A 22,626-nucleotide genomic window follows, 5' to 3' on the forward strand; every position below is an offset into this window, starting at 1 on the left:
ACTAGGCATCAACAGTAGCTGCTCTTCTTTTGAACTCCCTAAAGTTTGAGTTTCAATTATCCTGATAAACAATGAGAATTCCTTCCTGGAATGAAGATCCTTGGTTGCAAGCTCCTACAAAGATAAGACAAATAGTTGGATACCATGTTTGGATGTTCTTAACATCTGTGAATTAAGAAAATATAGTAATTTTAATATTTTATCTATCTCAGTCTAGCAGCCAGTCATAGGTGTCCTACTCATTCTTTGAGACAGAGTGGTAATATTTCCCCCACTTTTGTATGCTCTGCTGTCCCAGCCCTGGCATCTTAGGTCATGCTGTCCATATCTGGAATGCTCTCTTGCTCTTAGCCATGTGTGCTGCTGTATTGCAAGCTCCTTGAAGAGAAGATCCTGTTGTTTTACTTCTCTTGTCTTCTCAGCAGTGCCTGAGCACTGGGCTGGACTTGGCTAATAGGCTTAACAGATACTTGTTTATTGACACAGTTTTTCACTTTTCATCCAGATATTTTGGCATCACAGAGGCACAGATTTAGTTTCCAGTGAAATGTCAATTTGGTCTAAACAGGCTGGTTTAGAAATTTATTTGGTTTTGTATTTATATGCAGAGCAATATGCTCTACATAAATCCAAAGGGATTCAATAGTAATTTTTGGCAGCAGTTTCTCCTTCGTGATTCTATTTTTTCTTTCTCGGTTTTCCCCGTTGTCCTTGCATTACTGGGAGATTTCTAGTGCAATTAGTGTGGCTCTACCCAGTGACCTTTCACCCTTGCCCTGAATAGATGAACAAACTGAACCAGAAAGGAAAGCAGGGTCACGACAGAGGTTACTGAAGGTTGCTCTTTGGGACTGGGAAGTGGGAGTGTGTATAGGTTATGGTCTCTCCTCCATTTATGCCTCACCCCTTCAGGTCTTACTAAACCTGTTGTAGGAGGGCACATAGTAGTAAATGGGAAAACTGGATTTTTGCTCAGGGAGTTATCAGGGACAGTGCCAGGAAGAAGAAAAACAGAGAGAGAAAAGGGAAGAAGGATAGAGATAAAAATAAACCTTAGGTGGGTCAAAAGTAAACCCAGCCCAGAAAATGTTGCACCAGGCTTTTGTATCAAACATGGCATCTCCAGATAGTTTCTCAAACCCAGTGAACTTTCAGATGGCATTAGGAAGAATTCCACGGGAGTTTGGAGGAATTCATAGTGTTCTTGGAAAGGGTTTTTAAATATTGCTAATCTGCAAAGAAACAAAGCCAACAATTCTATTTGCTCCTTACTGTTTGCATTTTCCCTGCTATTTATTAAGGCAGTCTTACTTTAGAAAAGCAAATGAAAACTCTACTAGTTGGGTCTCTGTGTGAATACCAAGTGTTCTCCTTGTGCTATCTCATTTTAACCTCACCATGATCCCTGGGAGGGGAACATGGTTACTTCCCTGTCACCGAGGAAGAAACCTAAGTATGAAGCAATTAATTGCCTTCCACAAAGCACATAGCAGCTAAGTGTCAGAATAGCGATTTGAACTCACTTCTCTGGGACCACAATCAGAGTCCATAAATTCTTTATATCCTTTAACAGGCATCAAATCATTCAGGTGAAAAATTACTAGTATAGTACTGATGGTTGAAAATAGAGTCACCATGCTTCCCATCAGAGAATGCTTCTCTCACTTTTACATACACACCTACACACCCCGGATGTAGAGGACCACAAATAGAATAGCAGGTCATGTTATCTTTCTCCTTTGCCTAGCACCATACTGATCTTCTACTTGATTTATTCTTACTGCTGTGATTCTTCTTAGGCCCTGGTCAAGTGAGCTGGGTTTTATGGCCATGATTATTGATAGTCGTGTTGTATTTGATTTGCCACGTAATTTATCCTGAAGATGTCTAACTCCCTTGCATGTGTCAAATAACCCTACCATGGGATTGGAAGGTTATTTTTTATGAAAATCAGGTAAGAATGTAAAGAAAGGGAAGAGAGAAAAGATTAAAAGTGATACTTTTTGAAAGAGAACATAAGGAAGGCCAACAGACATATGAAAACATGTTCAAAGTCACTAATCATCCGAGATATGCAAATCAAAACGACAATGAGATACCATCTCACACCTATCAGAATGGCTATCATCAACAAATCAACAAGTGACAAGTGCTGGCAAGGATGCGAGAAAAAGGAACCCTAGTGCACTGCTGGTGGGAATGCAGACTGGTGCAGCCACTGTGGAGAACAGTATGGAGTTTCCTCAAAAAAACTAAAAATGGAACTCTCATTTGACCCAGTAATCACACTTCTAGGAATATATCCCAAGAAACTAGAAACACCAATCAGAAAGGATATATGCACCCCTATGTTCATAGCAGTACAATTTACAATAGCTAAGATTTGGAAACAACCTAAGTGTCCATCAGCAGATAAGTGGATTAAAAAACTGTGGTAAATCTACACAATGGAATACTATGCTGCAGTAAAAAAGAAGAAATTTGCAACAGCATGGATGGAACTGGAGAGCATTATGCTAAGCAAAATAAGCCAGTCAGAGAAAGATAAATATCACATGATCTCACTCATTTATGGAATATAATGAACAACATAAACTGATGAACAAAAACAGATTCAGAGACAGAGAAGCGTCGATCAGACCATCAAACCTCAGAGGGAAGGTAGGGGAGGGTGGGGGTAAGGGGAAGAGATTAACCAAAGGATTTGTATGCATGCATATAAGCCTAACTAATGGACACAGATGCCAGGGGCGTGAAGGCATGAGTTGGGGATGGAGGGCAATGGAGGATAAGGACACATATGTAATACCTTAATCAATAGAGAAAAAAAATGAAAAAAAAGTGAAAAATAAATTTTTTTTTGGTGTTTGTATACTGAATTCCTAATTTGGAGCTTGTCTTTCAGGATACAAATTATGAAAGTGTGGTGGAAATATTATGGGAATGTGTCAACCAACTTCTAGTTGAAAGCCATTATAACCTGGAACAAATCTTTGAGTTACAGTTTTCTTATCTGCAAAATTAAAAAAAGTTTTTTAAAAAAATTACTTAGTGCCAGAATTTTATGATCTTTTAAAATTTCCCTGGTTTAAAATTAATCATGTGTTTTTGAGCCTCCAAAAATGACTCCAATAAATAATATTGGAATATTCAAAATTTTTTATTTTTTAGTTTTTAATTACCTGAATCCTCAACTAATTGTACAAAAGGCCATAACCTATATACCTATATTCTGTGTTCCTAATTCACCCACAATCACATGAATGTAATTATCCTTACCGCACCAGGGATATTTGTGAAGAATGGGCTCACTTAAGGGTCATAAGTATGAAGTTTGGAGATTTAGGGCAGTAATATTTGCTCTGTTGCTGAGGAGATGTCAGTAAAATGATGCAGCCCATCTATGTAAAACAAGCTGTCTTAGGACCTTTTACCTAGTAAAACTGACAGAGCGACCTGTCAGGAGGCCAACAGCCAGGAGCAGCAAGCATACAGTAAAAGCGAGGAGCCAAATAGTATGCTTCTTTTGGTGAGTGAATGCAACAGCCCCAGCCAAAGCCATCAGCACAGCTGTCATGCTGAGGTCACAGTACAAGGTTACAGGACATAGCATCCAGGACGTACAAGAACAGATAGATAACACCTCAGCAATGGTGGAAGACAGAGACATAAAGAAGTGTTTATAAGAATTTCCAGTGTAACCTAGAAATGTTCTGTGGAAGTCATTGAAACTTTGTAGTGAAACCACAGTAGTTCTGTGGTATGAGTCCTTAGTGGGGACTTTGGGTATGCAAGTGAAACAGACTAAATTTCTACCAAACTGAGCTCTAGATGAGCAAAATGTACTTCAGCAGATGGCCTTGCTTTTCTGGGTTCTGCAGTATTACTGAACATGGCACGCTCATACAGCATGTTCCAGTGGTGTTAGAGATGCATGCTTTACATTTCCATATCCTGTGCAGTCATGTAAGGTGTATATCTGTGCTTTTTCACTTTTTAAATACAGAATTCACCAAAATAATATACATATTTCTTTAAATTCTGTTTAGAAATGTGTTTATCTTATGGTTTTTATGACCTTTCCCTTTAAAGATTGACTCAAATAATTTTAATGTTAAAAATTTTATTTCTTGGTTTGAGATTTCAAAATTTTTATGGACATTCTTAATTCCTTCTGACTGACCTCATAAACTGGGCTGGTTACATAATACTATATATGCTGGGATTTGAGGCACATTGCCACTTTGCTTATAGTTGGTCTCAGAGTGTCATATGGCAGTCATAGGTAAAATGAATTAACTTTAAAAATATTTTTAGAGGGAATTTTGATAAATTTGGAATTGTTGTCTTTTGGGAAATCTGACACTCATCAACCAGGACTGGGTATTACTGTTCTAACTCTGTGATTTTCCTGAGCACTGAACTTAGGAAAGATCTTTAGTGTATGTTTAACTGCTCCAGAATCATTCTTTTTAAATGAAGAACTGGCCAGAATTGAGAGGTGTGACTGTAGAGAAAACCCCACATTAATTCTCATTAATTAAGAATGAGAAGAATGAATAAAGAGCTTACACTGAATAGTAGAGGTTTCTCTGTTCATATATTTACCTGATTAGATTCTGCCTACTTTATGTTTGCCAGCAAGTCATTTTAAGAAAACTAAAAAAAATTAAAAAAATGTCTTTCTTCCATGCCATTTCCTAGTTCAAGAGCACTTTCATGTATTTTATATCATTTATTATAAAGAAAAAAATATGAGATACACAAGATTTGTTTTTCCAAATTCATAGACTAAAAAACCAAGCTGAGGATGGTTAAATTACTATTCAGGCTTACATAATCTATAAGTAAATCAAGATTTGACTACAGTTCTTCTTTTTATTTTATTAAACTTCTTTCTTGGTTTGGATTGTTTATACAGTCATATGATTCAAAAATTCAACTGGAACAGTTTTAAGATGTCCCTCTCCAACCCCTGTCCCTGTGTACTTTAGTTGCGCCCTTTTATAAACAGAAGATATACTGTTTATCCTATTTTATGACTTTTCTTTAAATAAACTCAATAATATATCCTGGAGCTCTTCCCGTGTCCAGCTTGCTCCTTTCTTTTTATAGCTGTATAATATTCTCTTGGGTGGATGTTCCACAGTATATATTACAAGCTTGAATTTGATGACACTTGGTTTAATTGCTATTGGAAGCAGGATTTTAGTAAATAGCTGAACATATGTCCTTTCATGCATATGCTTCTGTATGATAATTCCCTAAAGCAAAATTCTGGGTCAAAGGATAAATGCATTTATAATTAAATAAAAATTGCCAAATTTCTCTTCATAAGATTGTACTATTTTTTCATCTGTAATGTGTAAGACTGTCAGTTTCCCCATAAACTCCCTTCCTCCATCCTTCCCTTCCTCCCTTGGGTGAAGATTAACCAAAAATAAGTAAATAAATAAAAAGTTACCTGATTACATCTCATCTCCACAGCCACTGCCTTCATTGAAACCACCATCATCTGGGTCATTGAAAGAGCCTCCTCACTGGGCTCTAGGCTTTTGTCCTTGAACTTCTACAGAGAAACTGTCTCTTTAAGATATAAGACAAATCACACACCTCTTTTCAAAAATTCATAATGGCTTTTCATTTCAGAATAAAAACTAACATTGTTATACTGGCTGCCATGATCTTTTACTTCCACCCTCTTCATGCATTGAAGATGAGGATTCTGCTGGCTAGAACCCTTCAAATAAATACCTTGAAAATTATTTTATTCACCTAAATTCTCTTTAGTGTATTAATTATGATGATTGGGCCCTAAAGTGAGATGGCTTGGTTAAAATGCCATTTCCTTTATATAATCTTGATCAAGTTCCTTATTTTCTAAGGTTCCAGTTTCTTCTGGGAAATGAGTATGATACTGTTTTAAGGATTTAATTTAATGTATATAAAGTGATTGACATACAGTAAATACACTATAATTGTTAACTTTTCTTGATAGCTTTCATTTGCAACTCTTACAATATTCCTTTGCTTTAATTGGCTACCAAGTTTTATGTTTATTATTGGTTTAACATATAAGGAAATATATGCTGAAATCAGGAAGATAATTAGTGAATCTAAATGGGCAGGTGCTTTTAAAGGATTGGCTGAGGCTTTGTAAATATGTAATAGTTAAAAGCTTCAACTTTGGGATCAGAACACTGGGTTTATGTCCTGCCTGAAACTTAAGTTTGTTTGTTTTCTCTGTAAAATCATGGCAATAAAAGTTCTTACATATTGGGTTATTGTATTTATAACAGAACAGATAATGCAGGTATATAGTGACTAGCACAGTCCTGAACATATCATAGGTACTCAATAAATGTTAGCTATTATTAAACTGAGGGTAATTGATTCCTAACTTTTCCTTTAAATATTAACTCTCTTCCCCCCCCCCCTTTTTTGAATTGATGTGTTTTTATGGCTCTTTAAGGGATGTAAAGAAGGAATGCAAATTCTCCAAAGGGAATGCAACTCATGAGAAGAAATTTGTTTACTGTTTCCCTAACACTCTTCCAAATGCAAGGCTAAAAGTAGTAAAGATTTACTCTTCAGACACTAAATACTTCGCTATTCTTCCAATTGCTAGGATCAAGAAAAGAGCTGTTGAAATTCCTGGCCAATCATTGTTTCAATTTCAGACCTTCAGTTGGGCATTCTCATCAGTGGACAGCATTAAAATAGGGCTGCTGCCAATCCCCCACCATGATTTCCCCAGTTGGGATGTAGAGAAATCCTTCAAGTGCTCTCTGGCAGTGTAAGTGTAGAAGCCCCTGTTAAAAACATTTTATTTCTTGTATTTCTGATTTGACTACAGAGTAGAAACAGTCCCCAAATACTTTGGACATGATGTAGACTTACATTGAAGTGAATTCATCTTAATATTCTGTATTTATTTTAATGTACATTAGGAAAAAGCACAAGTCCTCGGTATCCCAGATACTCTTGTATAAGGTAAATCTGAGATAATGTAGAAAGCTTAACATTTGAGTTTAAGGAAACTGTTAGGTAAATGAGAGTACAAGGGGAATGTTTTGATAAACACACTGAAGGTAAACGTAACACAATTTGGGAAATGTTTCCAAATTATGCAAGCTTTTTGGTGTCTCTAAAGCTAAAAATGATCCATCTGTATATATCACAACTAAAAGGAATATTTAACTATAGAGAATGAAAAGGTTATAACAATCTTTTCCAATTTTTCAGTCATTTATGGTTATCTCTTATCCTAGCCTTGCTTTACTTGTCTCAATCCTCCCTTTTTTAAAAAATATATTTTATAGATTTTTTACAGAGAGGAAGGGAGAGGGATAGGGAGTTAGAAACATCGATGAGAGAGAAACATCGATCAGCTGCCTCCTACACACCCGCCACTGGGGATGTGCCCGCAACCAAGGTACATGCCCTTGACTGGAATCGAACCTGGGACCTTTCAGTCCTCAGGCCGACGCTCTATCCACTGAGCCAAACCAGTCAGGGCTCAATCCTCCCTTTTAACGATTATTATAAGACAAGTGGAAAGAACCCAGACACATATTTAGTGAAAAGAAAAAGTATAAACTTTTCAGACTTAATGGGTACTTCATTTAAGTTTACCATTGAAAAGACTGGTCTTTGCCTGTGAATTTATGAACTAAGAGCCTGGTTAAAGCCATTATATTTTCACATGTTTTCTATAACAGTAGAATTTATTTTCTAATTTAATTGCGAAATTCCTAGTCTGATTAGAGCCTGAGGGGAAACAAAAATTAGTTTTGGAGAAAAAGTAAATAAAATAAGTTTTCCTTTGCTTATATGCAAGTCATGTCAAGCTGTATATTTCTTATAAGATTAATAGTAAAGCCCTTAAATTCATTTTTATTTTATCAGTGGCAAACACTTGCTATTCTATCTCCCCATCCCAGGAAACAGAATAGGGCGATATATGCCACATGTCTAATCATAAAAGCAGCTCTTGAAAATAAGGTCATTTAGTTGAATTGCCCGGAAATGACTCAGATAACAAGTCATGGTGACAAGCCATAAATGGCATCCACATTGCTGCCATGGTTTCCAGGGAATAAAATTCTCATTACACTAACAAATATATGTTTGTCTGCCCTACTAAATGTCCCTGTAAAGTAGTGTATTCCTACTAAATTGTTTCCAATTTGTTTCATTCATTCAACATATTATTTATTGAGCACCTATTATGTGTCAGCCACTCACTGTCCCAGGTGCTGGGGATGCTGCAGTCAGGAGAACAATGAAGTCCATGCCCTCAAGGACACCAGAGCTGTTTATGTGAATTATCATTGTAAACATGGTCTCCCTCCCATATTAAATGTGCTTTTAAAATATTGTGATTCTTAAGAGGTTCAGAAGTGATTTTAAACAAGAGGAAAAATGATAATGAATCAAGTTAGGTAAACATAGTCATAAAAGTAGGACCATTTTTTAGTACAAGGAGAACTCACATTTAGAAACAAGAACAAATGTTTAGAGGCTTTGTTTGATATGCTCTAGACCAGTGGTCGGCAAACTGCGGCCCCTTGAATGTGGCTCTTCCACAGAATACCACGTGCGGGCGCGCACGTACAGTGGGATTGAAACTTCGTGGCCACACTCAAAGGGCCAAAGAGCCACATGTGGCTCGTGAGCCGCAGTTTGCCAACCACTGCTCTAGACCAGTGGTTCTCAACCTTCTGGCCCTTTAAATACAGTTCCTCATGTTGTGACCCAACCATAAAATTATTTTCGTTGCTACTTCATAACTGTAATGTTGCTACTGTTATGAATCGTAATGTAAATATCTGATATGCAGGATGGTCTTAGGCGACCCCTGTGAAAGGGTTGTTCGACTGCCAAAGGAGTCGCAACCCACAGATTGAGAACGGCTGCTCTAGACACTGTGCTGGGTATTTTATATCCATTATCTTATTTAATCTTCACATTGCCCTTATAAAATGGCAGTGTATCATCATTCTTACTTTATGGGTGAGGAAACTGAGCTTAGAATAATTAAATGTTTTGTCCAATGTAATCCAACCTTATTTAATAGTATAAACAAGAAATAAACAAAAAACAAAAATGAAGCAATCTGTCTCCCACCTTAACCACTACAAAACAGTTCATCCAACTGGCAAGAAGGAGAGAAAGTAAGATTACATTAACAGATGAAAATAAGATTGAAAAACAATGACAGATTTTAGAAAAATTCAGGGATCTTATTTCCATATTGTCATCTAAATTTGCAATGCTGGTGAGTGATCCTTTTTTATACCTCAAGAGCAGATATTGTCAGAATCCTCTAATAACAAAAAGTCGTGGATCTTTTAGTCACTGCTTAGTCAGGGGCAGGTATCAGCTTTGGGTACAATGATTAGCCACCATCCAAGTGCTATTGAGTGCACAATTCATCAAATATTGATTCCAGCCATTCCTTTCAAATGCATGTTCTTTCTGAAGTTGAAAAGTTGAGACAAAGAGACCTTTGCATTGTTTTTCTAATCTATGAATCAAAATGTCTGTAGAGAAAAAGAAGAAAGAAGGAGACACTTAGTGAATGCAAAATGGTTTATATGCTTTTCCGCTTAATCAAATCTCATCTCATTGGGTCTCCAGTGGAAATCGTTCTTTATTCTGATATAGGAGGAATGTTGGCATCTGTATTTCTGCTTGGTAGTCTCCAGCTGTTTGTTTTCTTTTTTGATTTGGGTACTTGTAGAGTTATCTGTGTTGTAGAATTAACAAGTAACCTCACACTAGAAGGTATTTCTGTGATGTGTCTTAAATGGTTCTTCAACCATGACAATGTCTATGGGTAGCTGGGAGTGTTAGATACCATACCACTGCCACTTCTGGGATTTGCTTGGAATCTCTGATCTCTAAATCTCTCATGTGACTCTCCAGAATGTGAAGTCTTGGGGTCTAAGCTGTATCAGCACATGAAAAGCTTGATAAGGGTGTGATGCTTCTATGTCTTCAGATAAAAAATTAAAGTGAATGAGTCGGTCAGACCAGCAGCTGGGTCGAAAATATATTTATCAGTTGCCTCCTGTGTGCCAGGAAAAGGAAGAGAGTGACAGGCAGACAGTCCTAAGTCCTAGAGAAGCGCTAATCTAATATGAAAGACCAATGTGGAATAAATACCTTGAATTATATTCACATTAACAGTCTGTGTAACCCAGATATTAGCTGTCCCCATGTTTGGAGCAAAGACCAACAATTCTTCTCAATTACTCTAAAGAAGTTATTTGCCCCAAAGCATATATTTTACTGAAAACAAAACAAAACCAGCAAGAGGGATTTTATCTCACAGGAAACACCATTTCACTCCAAACCTCCATGCTTGATATATCTTCACAAGTTTCTCCTAGCCACACAGCCACAACTTTCCTGTCTCTTTTGACCCTCCTCGAGCTCTAATCCTCCTTTTCCAAATCTTTGAGGCCCTTCACTTTTTTCCTTAGGTAGAACAATGAGTTCTGTCTCAGCTTTTTTTAAAACTTGCATAGCTATAATTAAAAACTGATAGCAAGCAGGACACCTGCTAATTACCAGGAGTTTCTCTCATTAGAAGGCAGGGGAATCTATAATAATAAAAGTATAATATGCAAATTAGACCGGAGGTCCTTCCAGACGATCTTCCAGATGAAGCCAGGGCTGCAAGGGAAGTCTGGGTCCTGGGTGCCAGAGGGAAGCCGGTGCTGGCAGCCGGGGGAAGGAAGGCCTACTCTTGAACACATTTCGTGCATCGGGCCTCTAGTATTTATATAATAATTTTTATTTTTGTCACCTAGTTATATGTCTCCACACATTGCCGTGTCACCAGCTCTTTACAAAGTTTTTCAAGGGCAGGTATCAGTTTTGGGAGTTCCCAGTGAATATTTCCCATGTCCTCACGAAGTGCTATCAGTCAGTCACCAGGTGATAGGCTCCATCTTCTTGCTTTTCCCTTAGCACTCTATGGTATTTCCATCTGGTGTGGATACCTTTGTTGCCTACATAGTTAGATGAAGGGGTCTTGGTTTTGCCTCCAACTGCCCTCCTTTTATACATAGCTACAATGACCATAGACATGCTGATATCTTTGATTCCTACTAGAGCATAACCATAGGATGGAGACAGGGAATATTCTAAGAATATATTTATAGAATATGTGGGAAATAGCATTGTGTGCAGTGTGCAAGGGAAGAGGACACTTTGTTACCACTTTTGCCATCACAGGGTGTCATATGAATACCAGGAGAGTGCCTTATGGCATTTTTGAGAAATAAATACTATTTTATTTTATACTGTCTAATTTTATTTTAGATCATGGGTGATAAGATCTGTAACAGGTGATATGGCACAGAACTAAACACTTAGAATGGATCCAAAGTATAACTGGACAATCAGATTGGATGTTGGTTAGCAGTTGAGACAACCATACTGCTTAATTTTAGCTGTTTTGAAGATTATGATGTGGTAGTCAGTTAGACAGACATGAGCAGAGCAAGGAAGATGGGCCAGATACAGATGGTCACCAGGGTAGAAAGCCCCAGGTGCCTAGCAATGGACAATTGAAGGGTTGGACCTTGCCCCTAGGGCAACCTTTCCTCCCTAGCATATCATTTGGACCCCTGACCTTTTCTTCCTAGAGATAACATCTAGGCCTCAGCTGTATTTCAGCTCCAGGCCCAGAAAAGCAGCAAAACCAGACAAGGGACCCCCCAGGCTGACCTCAGGACAAGCTGCATTGGATAATGACCCCTGCCCTGGAGCCAACCAATCAATCAGTGGAGGCCTAGACCCTGAAAGGACCCACCTGGAAAGATCTATGGAGATCTTCCTCTGGGACCTCCCCTAAATCTCCACCCTTAACACTCTTAGGATGGGAGACCCAGCCCACTCTCCCTCCTGGAAGCACACCAGTGCCTTTCCCTTCCTCCTCCTCCCCCAGGTGCATTACCATTACCCTATTCACTCCCAAGCTCCTCAGATCCTTCCTTTGTCTCTATAACTTATTTTCTTCTAGAAATTACTTCTTCTACCTCTGTGATTTTCTAAATAAAGGTTATCTTATAGTTTGAGTCTTGGCTCTGAATTCTTTCCTAGCCAGAACTCAAGTACCGAGGTTGTTGAACCCATGTCTGTCTGATCCCACTGTTCTAACACCTGGTGTTGTTCCCACTGTCCCAACATTATGGTGCTGTGACTCGGATTGTGTGGCCGGGTTCCACCCAGGACCACCTTGCAGACCCGGACCAGTGCTAGGTACCAGCAGGGACCCATTGTGCCCCACCAGCTCTTCACTTTGCATCCAGTGGACTTGGGTGAGTTTCTTGGAATTCCAGACCTCTTTGTTTTAAGATAAAAGGCTGATTTTCTTTGAGCTGGTTTTTTTTTTTTTGGTTTTTTTTTTTTTGTGTGTGTGTTTTTTTTAAAGCTCCATGGTGGAGCTAAAGGTTAAGGGTTGAGAGACCTTAGGCTAAAGATAAGAGTTGAGAAAAATAAGTACAGGAGGGGAAAAAAGGATGGCTGCTTTTTTTTTTTCCTCTCAATATATTTTTATTGATGTCAGAGAGGAAGGGATCGGGAGAGAGAGAGAGAGAGAAACATTAATGTTGAGAGAGAATCATTGATTGATTGGCTGCCTTCTGTACGTCCCCTACTGGGGATCAAGGCTGCAACCCGGGCATGTGCCCTTGACCAGTCCACAGGCCAATACTCTATCCACTGATTGTTGTTCAATCAATGTCATTTGTGCATTCATTGATTGATTCTTGTATATGCCCTGATGAGGGGTCAAACCCACAACCTTGGTGTATTGGAATGATGCTCTAATCACCTGAACTAATTGGCCAGAGCCAGGATCAGAATCTCAAAGCATACACCTCATTATTCCAGAGCTCTGCTAATGCAAGTAAAATGCAAAGCTTTCAAAATCAAGCTCCCTCAGTATACAACTGAATAGAATTATTTAGTTCTCTAGAACATTTTTTAAACCTTTTTTGGTGGTGTGGTAGAGGAACTTAAAAAATAAATAAGTATGGCTTGTTCTTCATATTACTTCCAAAATTCTAAACTCTCCTAAACTGTACCATTTTAAACTGTACCATTTAATAATCACCAACAACAGTAACATATTGCTATTGGTTAGGTTCAGGTCACTGAAAGCAAATAGTCTTTAGCATATCATTAGGATTTTCAGATGCACCCAGTGTCTCTTCAGATGGAGTCCCAAAGCACATGAGTGCATTCTGCATGTCCCTGTATTTTGAAACTTTTTTCCCCTAGATTGACACTTTCAATGTCATGTTTTTTTGTTTTTCTGGAAAAGAAATCAGTCAGTCTCTATCTCTTTCTCTCACTGTGTCTATGTCCCCTCTCCCTTTTGTATTTGTACTTCTGGCTTCTCTATCTTAGTTTGTCTACTCTTCACTCAGGAATTGTGCATTCCTTTTTATTTTATAGATTGGAAAAGTTTATATGAACAAAGCACACGTAGATACACACACAAACATAGGAACAGGTGTTTAACAATCTCGCTGTTAAAAAAACAGGAGCACTTCAATATGGGTGTCTTCTGCCGATTGTCAGCTATATTTAGTTCTTAACAAAGCACTTATAGGTGTTGGTTTTGGACTTTCTTTTTTTCAGGGACAATTTTCAAAGCAAGCAGTGCTAGGAAGTGTTCTTAGTCAAATCTGTGCTTTGCCAGTCTGCTTCATCCTTGTGGGTCCTTAAAAACTTGATGATATGGGTTACCTGTCACTTTTTTCCCCCCTGTGTTTTTGGGTACAGAGAAAGGATTAAATCACTTTAGCATCAGAAACTGGTTTTTAATCAGTTCTTTTTTTCCTAAGTTCCGTCAGGTAACCTGCTTTAGAACTGTGAATCGATGCGGCCTGGAGCCCTTTTGGAAACTTTTTGGCTGGCTAGGAGGTTAGAAGACTAGGCTTGGAACCCTGGCTTACTAGTTATGTGAGTTATAACCAGTTAGCCTTTCTATGACTCAGTTTTCCCAGCAGTAAAATGGGGTTTAGCTTATTATTCATGTCTTAGGTTTGTTGGGATAATTAAATGAGATTTTGTGTAAGGAGTGCTTAGCACAAGCCTGGAAAATAGTAACCTCTTAATAAATGTCATTATTATTATTACAAGTGAGTGGCATATCAGCAACAGGAGACATACAATGTCAGGATGAAACTGCAAAAGCTGTTCAAAGACTTTATTTCTATGTTTGGTATTACGTGCTTCCATATCTGTCAGATCAGAAACTTGTTTTTTTTGGTGTGGAAAGGACTGATACATCTCAGCACATTTTATTTCTTCCAAGTACTAGTAAATCACATTCTTTCTGGAATGTGTTTTGCTCTCTCCTCTAACTTCTCCCAGCATGCCAATCTCTAACCCCTAACCCCCCACCTTTCTAGGACATGAGTCAACATCTGTGGCTTCTGTTTTCACATCATGACTGCAGTTGAGAAACTCCATTCCATAAAATCCCTCCCAGTTCTTGATGAAAGCCACTGTTCATAATTCATGTTTTCTGCACACAGTAAAGATCTCAGTGCTGTAACCTTAATTCTATAATTATCACCTTTTTTTTATGTTTTACTGATCCCTTTGTTCAAATGTGTACACCCTAGGTTTGGGAAATCACCCTCTGATAATGTTTGTTCTTTACTTAATAGAAGAAGCTCAGAGATTTCTCCCATATAGCCCATCGGCACACCTGATACATGCTTTTTTTCTCAGATAGTGTGTCTATGCAGCCACAGGAGAATTTATGTGGAACTTCTGTACCAGTAATAAAGATAGCCATAGCAACTCCAAAGAGATCCTTGTGAAATATATGATTAGGATATACCACAGGAATTAATAATTCTCAGGCCACTGTCTTAAATTGTAACCATACTGTTTTTGAAAAGAAGTTGCTCAATTTATATACACAGAGCACCCAGGGCTGCATTCTAATCAGGAACTAGTTTCATTTAAAATCCGTATCACAGAAAGTACTCATATTATTCTACTTAATATGCACATGCTATATTCCTCTGAGTGATAAGTTGTAAAATATTTTTGCTGATTTGATAATTTTCTCCAACTCCTAGAAGTCTAAGTGAATACAGTAAAAGAATATCATCTTCAAAAATGGTTTTTAATCTTTTTCTCCAGGATCAAGAATAAAATTTTTAAAAATTAATAATTATACAGATTTATCATTCATAAATAATAAATAATTTCACTGGACACTATGCCAATTTTCTTCTTAGGGTTTTCCAATTCAATAGACACTTAAAAACATTCTGCTAGTTTGCTAGTTAGTAGGTCAGCATGCACACTAAAAATGTATTAAGGTGGACTGCTCTATTTATTGATTTGCCATGAGTCTGCTAAAGGCTCCAGACAATTGTCTGCGGAAGGGGTGGGAGGGCCATACATGATCGAGGTCATGCGCATCTAGCCAATTTGTAAGATGATCCTGCTACTCCAAGCCTTCAGCAATCCTTGCAAAGGGGCACCCTCATGCATTCCTGTCAAGTCATCTTGTGAAAGGCTGCCTGCTTCCAGCTTGGCTTGGATGTTCAACCTTAATAAAACTCACTGAGGTCTGGGAGAAAATAGCAGATCTGCAGCAGATAGGGTAGAGGAAAGGGTCTAGAATATGTACACGCAGCTGACTCAGGCAGGCTCCACGCTGAACGGTTACACAGAGAGGAAACAATAAATCTCAGCTACTATGCAATAAATATCTCAAGTTTTAACTAAGGAAACTATCATTACAGTGAAATAAAAAAAATAACATTTTAGAACAAAGCTAACAAATGGCTAGTTTTCTGTGATTCTTCTTCAAAAGCTTTTTTTGAACAGGAAAAAGTCAGAGACAAGCAGTTTTACCTGAAATAAAGAAGTAATTTAAAGGTCAGAAGAAAGGAGCAAGTTTTGCGAGAGGCACGGAGAGAGAGTGCTGGCAGTACAATGACAGTTTTCCTTTCCTTAGCTTTCCTCGCTGCCATTCTGACTCACGTAGGGTGCAGCAACCAGCGCCGAAGTCCAGAAAACGGTGGGAGAAGATATAGCCGGATTCAATATGGGCAATGTGCCTACACTTTCATTCTTCCAGAACATGACGGGAACTGTCGTGAGAGTAGGACAGACCAGTACAACACAAACGCTCTGCAGAGAGATGCTCCGCACGTGGAACCGGATTTCTCTTCCCAGAAACTTCAACATCTGGAGCATGTGCTGGAAAACTATACTCAGTGGCTGCAAAAAGTAAGTGGTTGCTTTCGGTTTCTAATTGCACGGAGCCTTTTCCCGTTCTTGTGCTGTAGCAAACTTAGAGATCCTTAGGGGAGGATTTGTGTGTTTACCTTTTGCTCCAGGGGGGCAGTGTTTGCATATGCAAGAGGGCTTTCTCCCTGGGACTCCACGGGTGAGCCAAGGTTTTTAGGTTTGTGCTAGCTTAGGAAGGTCTGACGGAACCCCATTTGTGTGCCTAGCCATGGCATGTTTTGTGACATCTCTTTTTTTCTCTTACTTAAAATTTAGCTTGAGTTTTCTGACTGTCAAAACCCAATTTAAAAAAAAAGAAAGTACATTTTTACATTTTGAGCAAGTTGGCAAAAAAGAAAATAATCAGGATATTACTAATTTAGGATCAAATAGATTTTAGAGCAGGAAATGTTATGCAGCCAGGATGGGAAATTATCACTAAATACTTATTTTTCAACCACTAGTAAAGTTAACATGAAATGAGGTTAAATATAAAGTGTGATATTTGGTTGGAGAAATTGTATAAGTTTGTAAAGGAAACTAAATTTCAGCAAGTAGTAGAATAGTAGAGGACTGATTTTTCTTTATTTCTGTCATATTTTCTTCAGTCTTTGAAGGAGAAAGATCAGGAGGAGACCTTTTAATGTGACTGCATCAGGAAGAGGCTGTTTGCCTACTAGGAAAGGAGAAATAGAGCCGGTGGTGGTTATTCCCAAAGACGTGCACCTGCAGATTTGGGCTGGACATAACATGTAGGCTAGGCTATATCTTGGCTATATCCCTGAGTTGCCTTTTTTTCTCTTCAGGATATGGTAGTTCAGACAGTACTATGTGGGATTATAGGTATCCAGATGAATATTAATATTGAATATGCATATAATCCCAGTTTATAGAAATTAAATGGAATATTTTATTCAGTATTTCACTATATGCAATTTAAATTTTTTAATTGAAAATATGCCTGTTAAAATATGAAACAGTTTCTGCAGTTCATCCTCTCTTTGCTGTTAATTGTGTAACAGGCAAGCAGCAGATAACAAGTGCATTCAACTGTGTTACTATAAGGGGGCAAATATCCCTATTTGTGAAATGCCTCCCCTCCACCCCCCAGGGATCTTTGCAAAAAATCTACTTAGTGCATATATATAGGAATGCAACCCATCCGGTCTTCTTTAAGTTAGTCAATTAACAGAGCAAACCTTTTAAGAAGATAAAAGATAGGGAAAGGATAAATTCTCTTTTTTGTTCCTGTGTGGTCACACTCACTCAGATCACCTCTTGCTGAATCATGCCAAGCAATAGTTATTCTACTTTTGTCCACTAGGGACTGAACTAAGATCACTTAGTTTATTTTATTTGACAAGTTAACTGAAACTTTGTAGTTTTAGAGTTTCCAAACCCAAAATTGTAGTTAATCTTTCTATTGTGGACTACAGGTAAAAAAAAATAAAATAAAAATGGATAAATAGGCAGAAGAATAGGAAACAAACAGAATTCTGTACTCTTTTGGTAATTGTAACTTAAATTTCAACAGCCATTCGTAATAGGATATCTGTTTTTTCTTTGGAAAAAATTATTTTCATAACAAAAAAATGAATTTGATTGAATTGCTTATTACTATTCTCAGTATACTTTCCATATAGTTTTTAATGACAATTCAATCATTTTAAATTAGCTTGGATTCTTTGAGGGGGTTAGGGAAGGAAGGTTAGTCCCAGATTGTCTTGAGTGAGCTATTCTACCAAAAATATAATATTTTGTTTACTTAAAACATACAATTAAATGGTAAATTAAACCTATTTATGCATATTTTTGTTGCTATGCAATTATTCATCAGTGACAGGGTAAACACATGATTCTACTGGGCTTGAATCATTCACATGTTTCAGATGTTAACTTATTGTGTGAAATAAATTTGATTTTTGTTTGTATTGTTCTTGGTCAGTGATTATTGTATAGTTTTCAGATTGTAGCCAAGCATAACTATCACACTAAATGTTGCTAGTGTGCATCAAGCTGAATATATGCTAAAAACATCCCTGTTGGTATGAGTCAGAGCAGCTTGACTATTGTCTGTTTAAATTTGCATATCTTTTGTCATTGTTAATGTAATTGGTCTGAGGATTAAGAAACCAAATAATTGCATGCAGCCAAGAACTTGCTAAAGGCTCTCATAAGTTTCCCTTAATTAGAGGTTTTCGACACGTCAAGTTCCAAATTTCATGTAATGTATTTATTTTGATAATTCAAATGGAAATCTTTTTACTGTAACCATTTGGTATGCTTAGTACTAGAATTTGTACTACTATTTTGATTCCAAGTTAGGATAAGAAGCAATACACTGCAGAAACTGGGACTATCTGTATTTAAGTGCAATTAATTCGTCCATTTATTCAACAAAACAATTAATCAAAGCACTGTGATTATTATGCAGCTCATGGAATCACTCTCAGGAAAGTGTTTGATGTAGAATCTGTTATCAGTGCTAGATGCAGCTAGATGATAATTTATGTTAATCTAGGTGTACCTTCCTTGCAGTTTGATAGAATGGATTCTTTTAAATGTTCTTCTCAAGACACTGGCTGTCACTAGAAGTCACCCCTGATACACTCTCAAATCTCATTCCTCAATGCTTTTGGTCTTGCAACTAAACAAGATGAGGAGCAAGGTATGCAAGGGGAAAGGATGTGTGGTCACTGTAAGTGCTGGAACTGTTAACTGTCATGGCACTGGTTCTTGATGTGATGAATTCAATCACAGAGATCAACTCTCTGTGGTAACTTGTTGATTAACACCAATATGAGGTAGGTTAATAGCATTGTTCTTATTTGTCAGATGGGGAAGAACAATAAATAATATGCTCAAAAATCACCATGTTAGCCCTGGTCTGGTAGCTCAGTTGGTTAAAGCATAATCCTGACACATCAAAGTTGTGAGTTTGATCTCCATACAAGAAACAGGCAATGAATGCTTAAATAAATGGAACAGCAAATTGATATTTCTCTCTCTTGGTTCCTCTCTCTCTAAAATCAATAAATTAAAAAAAATTTAAATCACCATTTTATTGGGTGAAACACTTGGGTTATATGTCTAGGGTTGACTCTCCTCTTTCATATAGCTCTTTTCAGAATTAGTAGCAAACCACACTCAATACCTGAGAATGATCAGATATCGGGATAGCAACAATAAGTACAAGTGGCCTTTGTGTCTTTGCCACTTTTTTTGTGATTCCTTTCAACCTTTCTATAGCAGAGAAATGTCTAATGTTTAATGTTTTTTCCACATCTTATACTTTTTTAACTATTATTATCTTTCTCCGATATCCAAAAGTTCACAACATGAATATTTATAATATTAAGATTAAAAATACAGGTATGTTCCAGAATTTGGAGGAATGCTTAGAAAGTATGCTTTGCTTTTGCCAAAGGATATCTTTCTTTTTGGTTGAAAGTATAAATACATTAAGTGAGATTCATGACCTAGAAGATAAGGTTCTATTTACTATAAATACTTCACACTGCCTAAAAATTGATGAATTGATTATTATTTCTGAAAAATGTAGTTATGAATTGCCATTCAGACTATTTTAATAAAAGCTTTTACTGGAATGCTTGGCTAATTTTTTTTGACAGCATTTTTTGACTTAATAATAACCTCTACTTGTGTATTGTATTCTTTGCTTCAGAAAATTAGGATTTAGCATGTTATTACCTGAAACATATTAATGATGAAGATCTTTTCAAAAACATTTATTAACCCATACTAGTATCCACTAAAATGTGACCTCTATGAGGCCAGTGACCTTGTGTTTGTCCATTGCCATATCTCCAATTCTAGAGCAGTATGTGGTCCATACTTGATAGAAAATAAATATTTGTTGAATGAACAAATGAATGCATTGCATATGCATTGCAGTGTACACTTTACTATGTACTATTAACATTTTGTTTTGGATATGCACTTACCTCCCTAAATAGATTGTGAGGTGTCAATTAGTCAAGGACAACATCCTACAATTATTTTTGTCCTAATAGTAATTTAAGCAATAATTGGGTTTAGAGTAGGTAGTTACTAATGATTCAAATTGTTTTTATCAGATCATCTAGGCTCTCAAAAACTTCTACAGTCACTCTATTTTGTCCTCTTAATTATTCTTTAAGAATCAGCTTTGTTGCCAGTTTCTTCTGGAAAGCTACCCACACTTCACTCCCCACCCCCCCAAGGTTGAGATTTCCAATGTTATTATAGTACATTGCAGGTATCAGTTAGCACTGCACTTCCATGTGTGCGGTTGTTGTCATTTTTAGTATTTTAAGTCCTTTTTTCCTATTTGGACAGTAGTATAGTGAATGTCTATTTATCCATTTTTTATATCTCCTGAAATGTTTGTTTATTAAGTGGCTAAATAATATCTGTTATCATAATCTAAAAATAAAAAAGTATATATCAAGTGCTCAAGTGTGTGGTGCTGGGTATAAAATAATGCAAGTTAAGGGGCCTTGTAACTGCTTTCAGATGCTAAAGTTGCTTTAATCTTTGGTGCTAAGTTACTTGAGTTTCAGCTAGATCTTCATTTGGAAGGAAAATGATTTTTTACTTCCAGACCAGTAGGCAACCATTTACTGCATACAACAGTGGCATATATTTACACACAATATGTGCACATATGAATCTAAGTAACTCAAACTTCTCATCTGTGCATTGTTTTGGTGGCTGCTGACTGTTCAATACTGAGCCAGAAGGATGCTCTAAATTTTATTTGCACATGTGGGGAGACTTCCTGCATGTGTAAAATGAGCAGATAGTTGATAAGTATGTTTTTAAAAATTTATCACTAAAACTGGAAGAAAATATACATCTATGATTTGTGGATAGAGGTAGAAAAAAATGGCAGTTGTAAGAAAGGTTAGTAGGAGTAATTGTCTTTTAAGTCCAGTTGTAGAAATGTTCCCAACTAGCTTTATTTAAAAACTAACCCCTGCTTCTCAAGCCAAATAGGAGACCTTTAGTTAATCCCTCTGTAGTCACTTGTCAACAAATAATTAGGTGTTATTATTTGCTTGTAATATATTAGAATCAAAAGACCCAAGAAGATATAAAAACCTTTCTGGGCCCTAGAAGTTGGGCAGTTGGAGCTATAACGGCCTTTTGAATTTCTCTGTAGGAAGGAGCAAGCCTCTCCCCATCTGTCTCCATTGGTAGATCTCCAGTTTTAGGACCACAGCAAATGGACCCTTTACTATGGGTGATTGCAGCCCTTCCTTAGCCCTGACTGTGCCATTTGACACTGAACCTTGTTTTACTAGCACTTATCTCATATGTAATTATGGGTTCAGTGTAATTTAAAATGAATAGGAATGTGTCATTCTTTCCTTAAAATCTCCCTACAGATTTTCATTATGTAAAAGTAAAATCCAAGTTTCTTACCATGAGGCCCTATAGGATCTGTTCCCACACTTCTCTCTGGATTCATCATCTACCACCTTTTTCTCATTCCAGACACTCCAGAGACAATTGCCTTCTTGTTATTTCTCCAACAGACTAGCTCATTCCTGTCTCAGGAACTGTACATGCTATTCACTTAGCTCAGAAAATTGTTCTTCCAATCTTGCCATAGATGGCTCTTTCTCTTCATTTCAGGTCTTTGCTCAGAAGTCTTTTCTAAGCACCATGACCTATCACCTTCTCCCATTCTGCTAAGTGACCTTCTGTCATATTATACTGTATTATTTCTTTGTAGCATTTACCACTGATTGACTTTTTATGGCTTAGTGTTTGTCACATTATTTATTACTAGGGGCCCAGTGCACGAATTCGTGCACCTTGAAAGGAACTGTGGGCCGCGAGGCTGCAGTGGGCATAGGGGCGGGTCTCGGCCCATCCTCTGCCCAGCCCCTCCTGCCGCGCCCCCCTCCCCAACTCTACCCCTGGTCCCCTGTCTTCCGCCTCTACTCCCAGGTGCTGACGATAACGCCAGCCCTGTTTGTATCCGCTGATGACGCGGAGCTATTTGGGCCGGCCCCAGCAGCAGGTGCAAGCGGCCCACAGGAGCAGGAGGAGGGGGAGAGGCCCTCAGGGGCGATCTGGGCTGTCAGCCACTGCTCGCACCCGCTGATGGCGCCGAGTGATCAGGACTGGTGCCGGCCACTGGCAGGGGGTGTGAGTGGCAGCTCTGGTGCCAACTGAGGGTGCGAGCAGCAGCTCCGGTGCCGGCAGTGGGTGTGACCGGGGCCATCACAGGCAGTGGGTATGAGTGGCAGCTGCCAGCCCCAATTGCCCCTCAGGAGCAGGGGGAGGTGGAGAAGCCCTGAGGGGCAATAGGGGCCAGCAGCCACAGCTCGC

The 22,626-nt window shown here is 37.9% G+C and overlaps 1 protein-coding gene across 2 annotated transcripts in view; it reads left to right on the forward strand.

Moving 5' to 3' along the window:
* Nucleotides 1-15,549: 15,549 nt before the first annotated feature.
* ANGPT1 (angiopoietin 1) overlaps nucleotides 15,550-22,626 on the forward strand; it is a 237,599-nt gene continuing 230,522 nt past the window's right edge. The window contains exon 1 of one of the 2 annotated variants that reach the window (XM_006093322.3): nucleotides 15,550-16,284. In XM_006093322.3, coding sequence (XP_006093384.1) covers nucleotides 15,988-16,284 — 297 coding nt within the window. In that variant the 5' untranslated portion in view covers nucleotides 15,550-15,987. The remainder of the gene's footprint in view (nucleotides 16,285-22,626) is intronic. The other variant, XM_006093323.3, reaches the window with a different exon arrangement.

The sequence above is a fragment of the Myotis lucifugus genome, unplaced genomic scaffold (genome assembly GCF_000147115.1).
Source record: "Myotis lucifugus unplaced genomic scaffold, Myoluc2.0 scaffold_114, whole genome shotgun sequence".
In the NCBI taxonomy this organism is placed as follows: Eukaryota; Metazoa; Chordata; class Mammalia; order Chiroptera; family Vespertilionidae; genus Myotis; species Myotis lucifugus.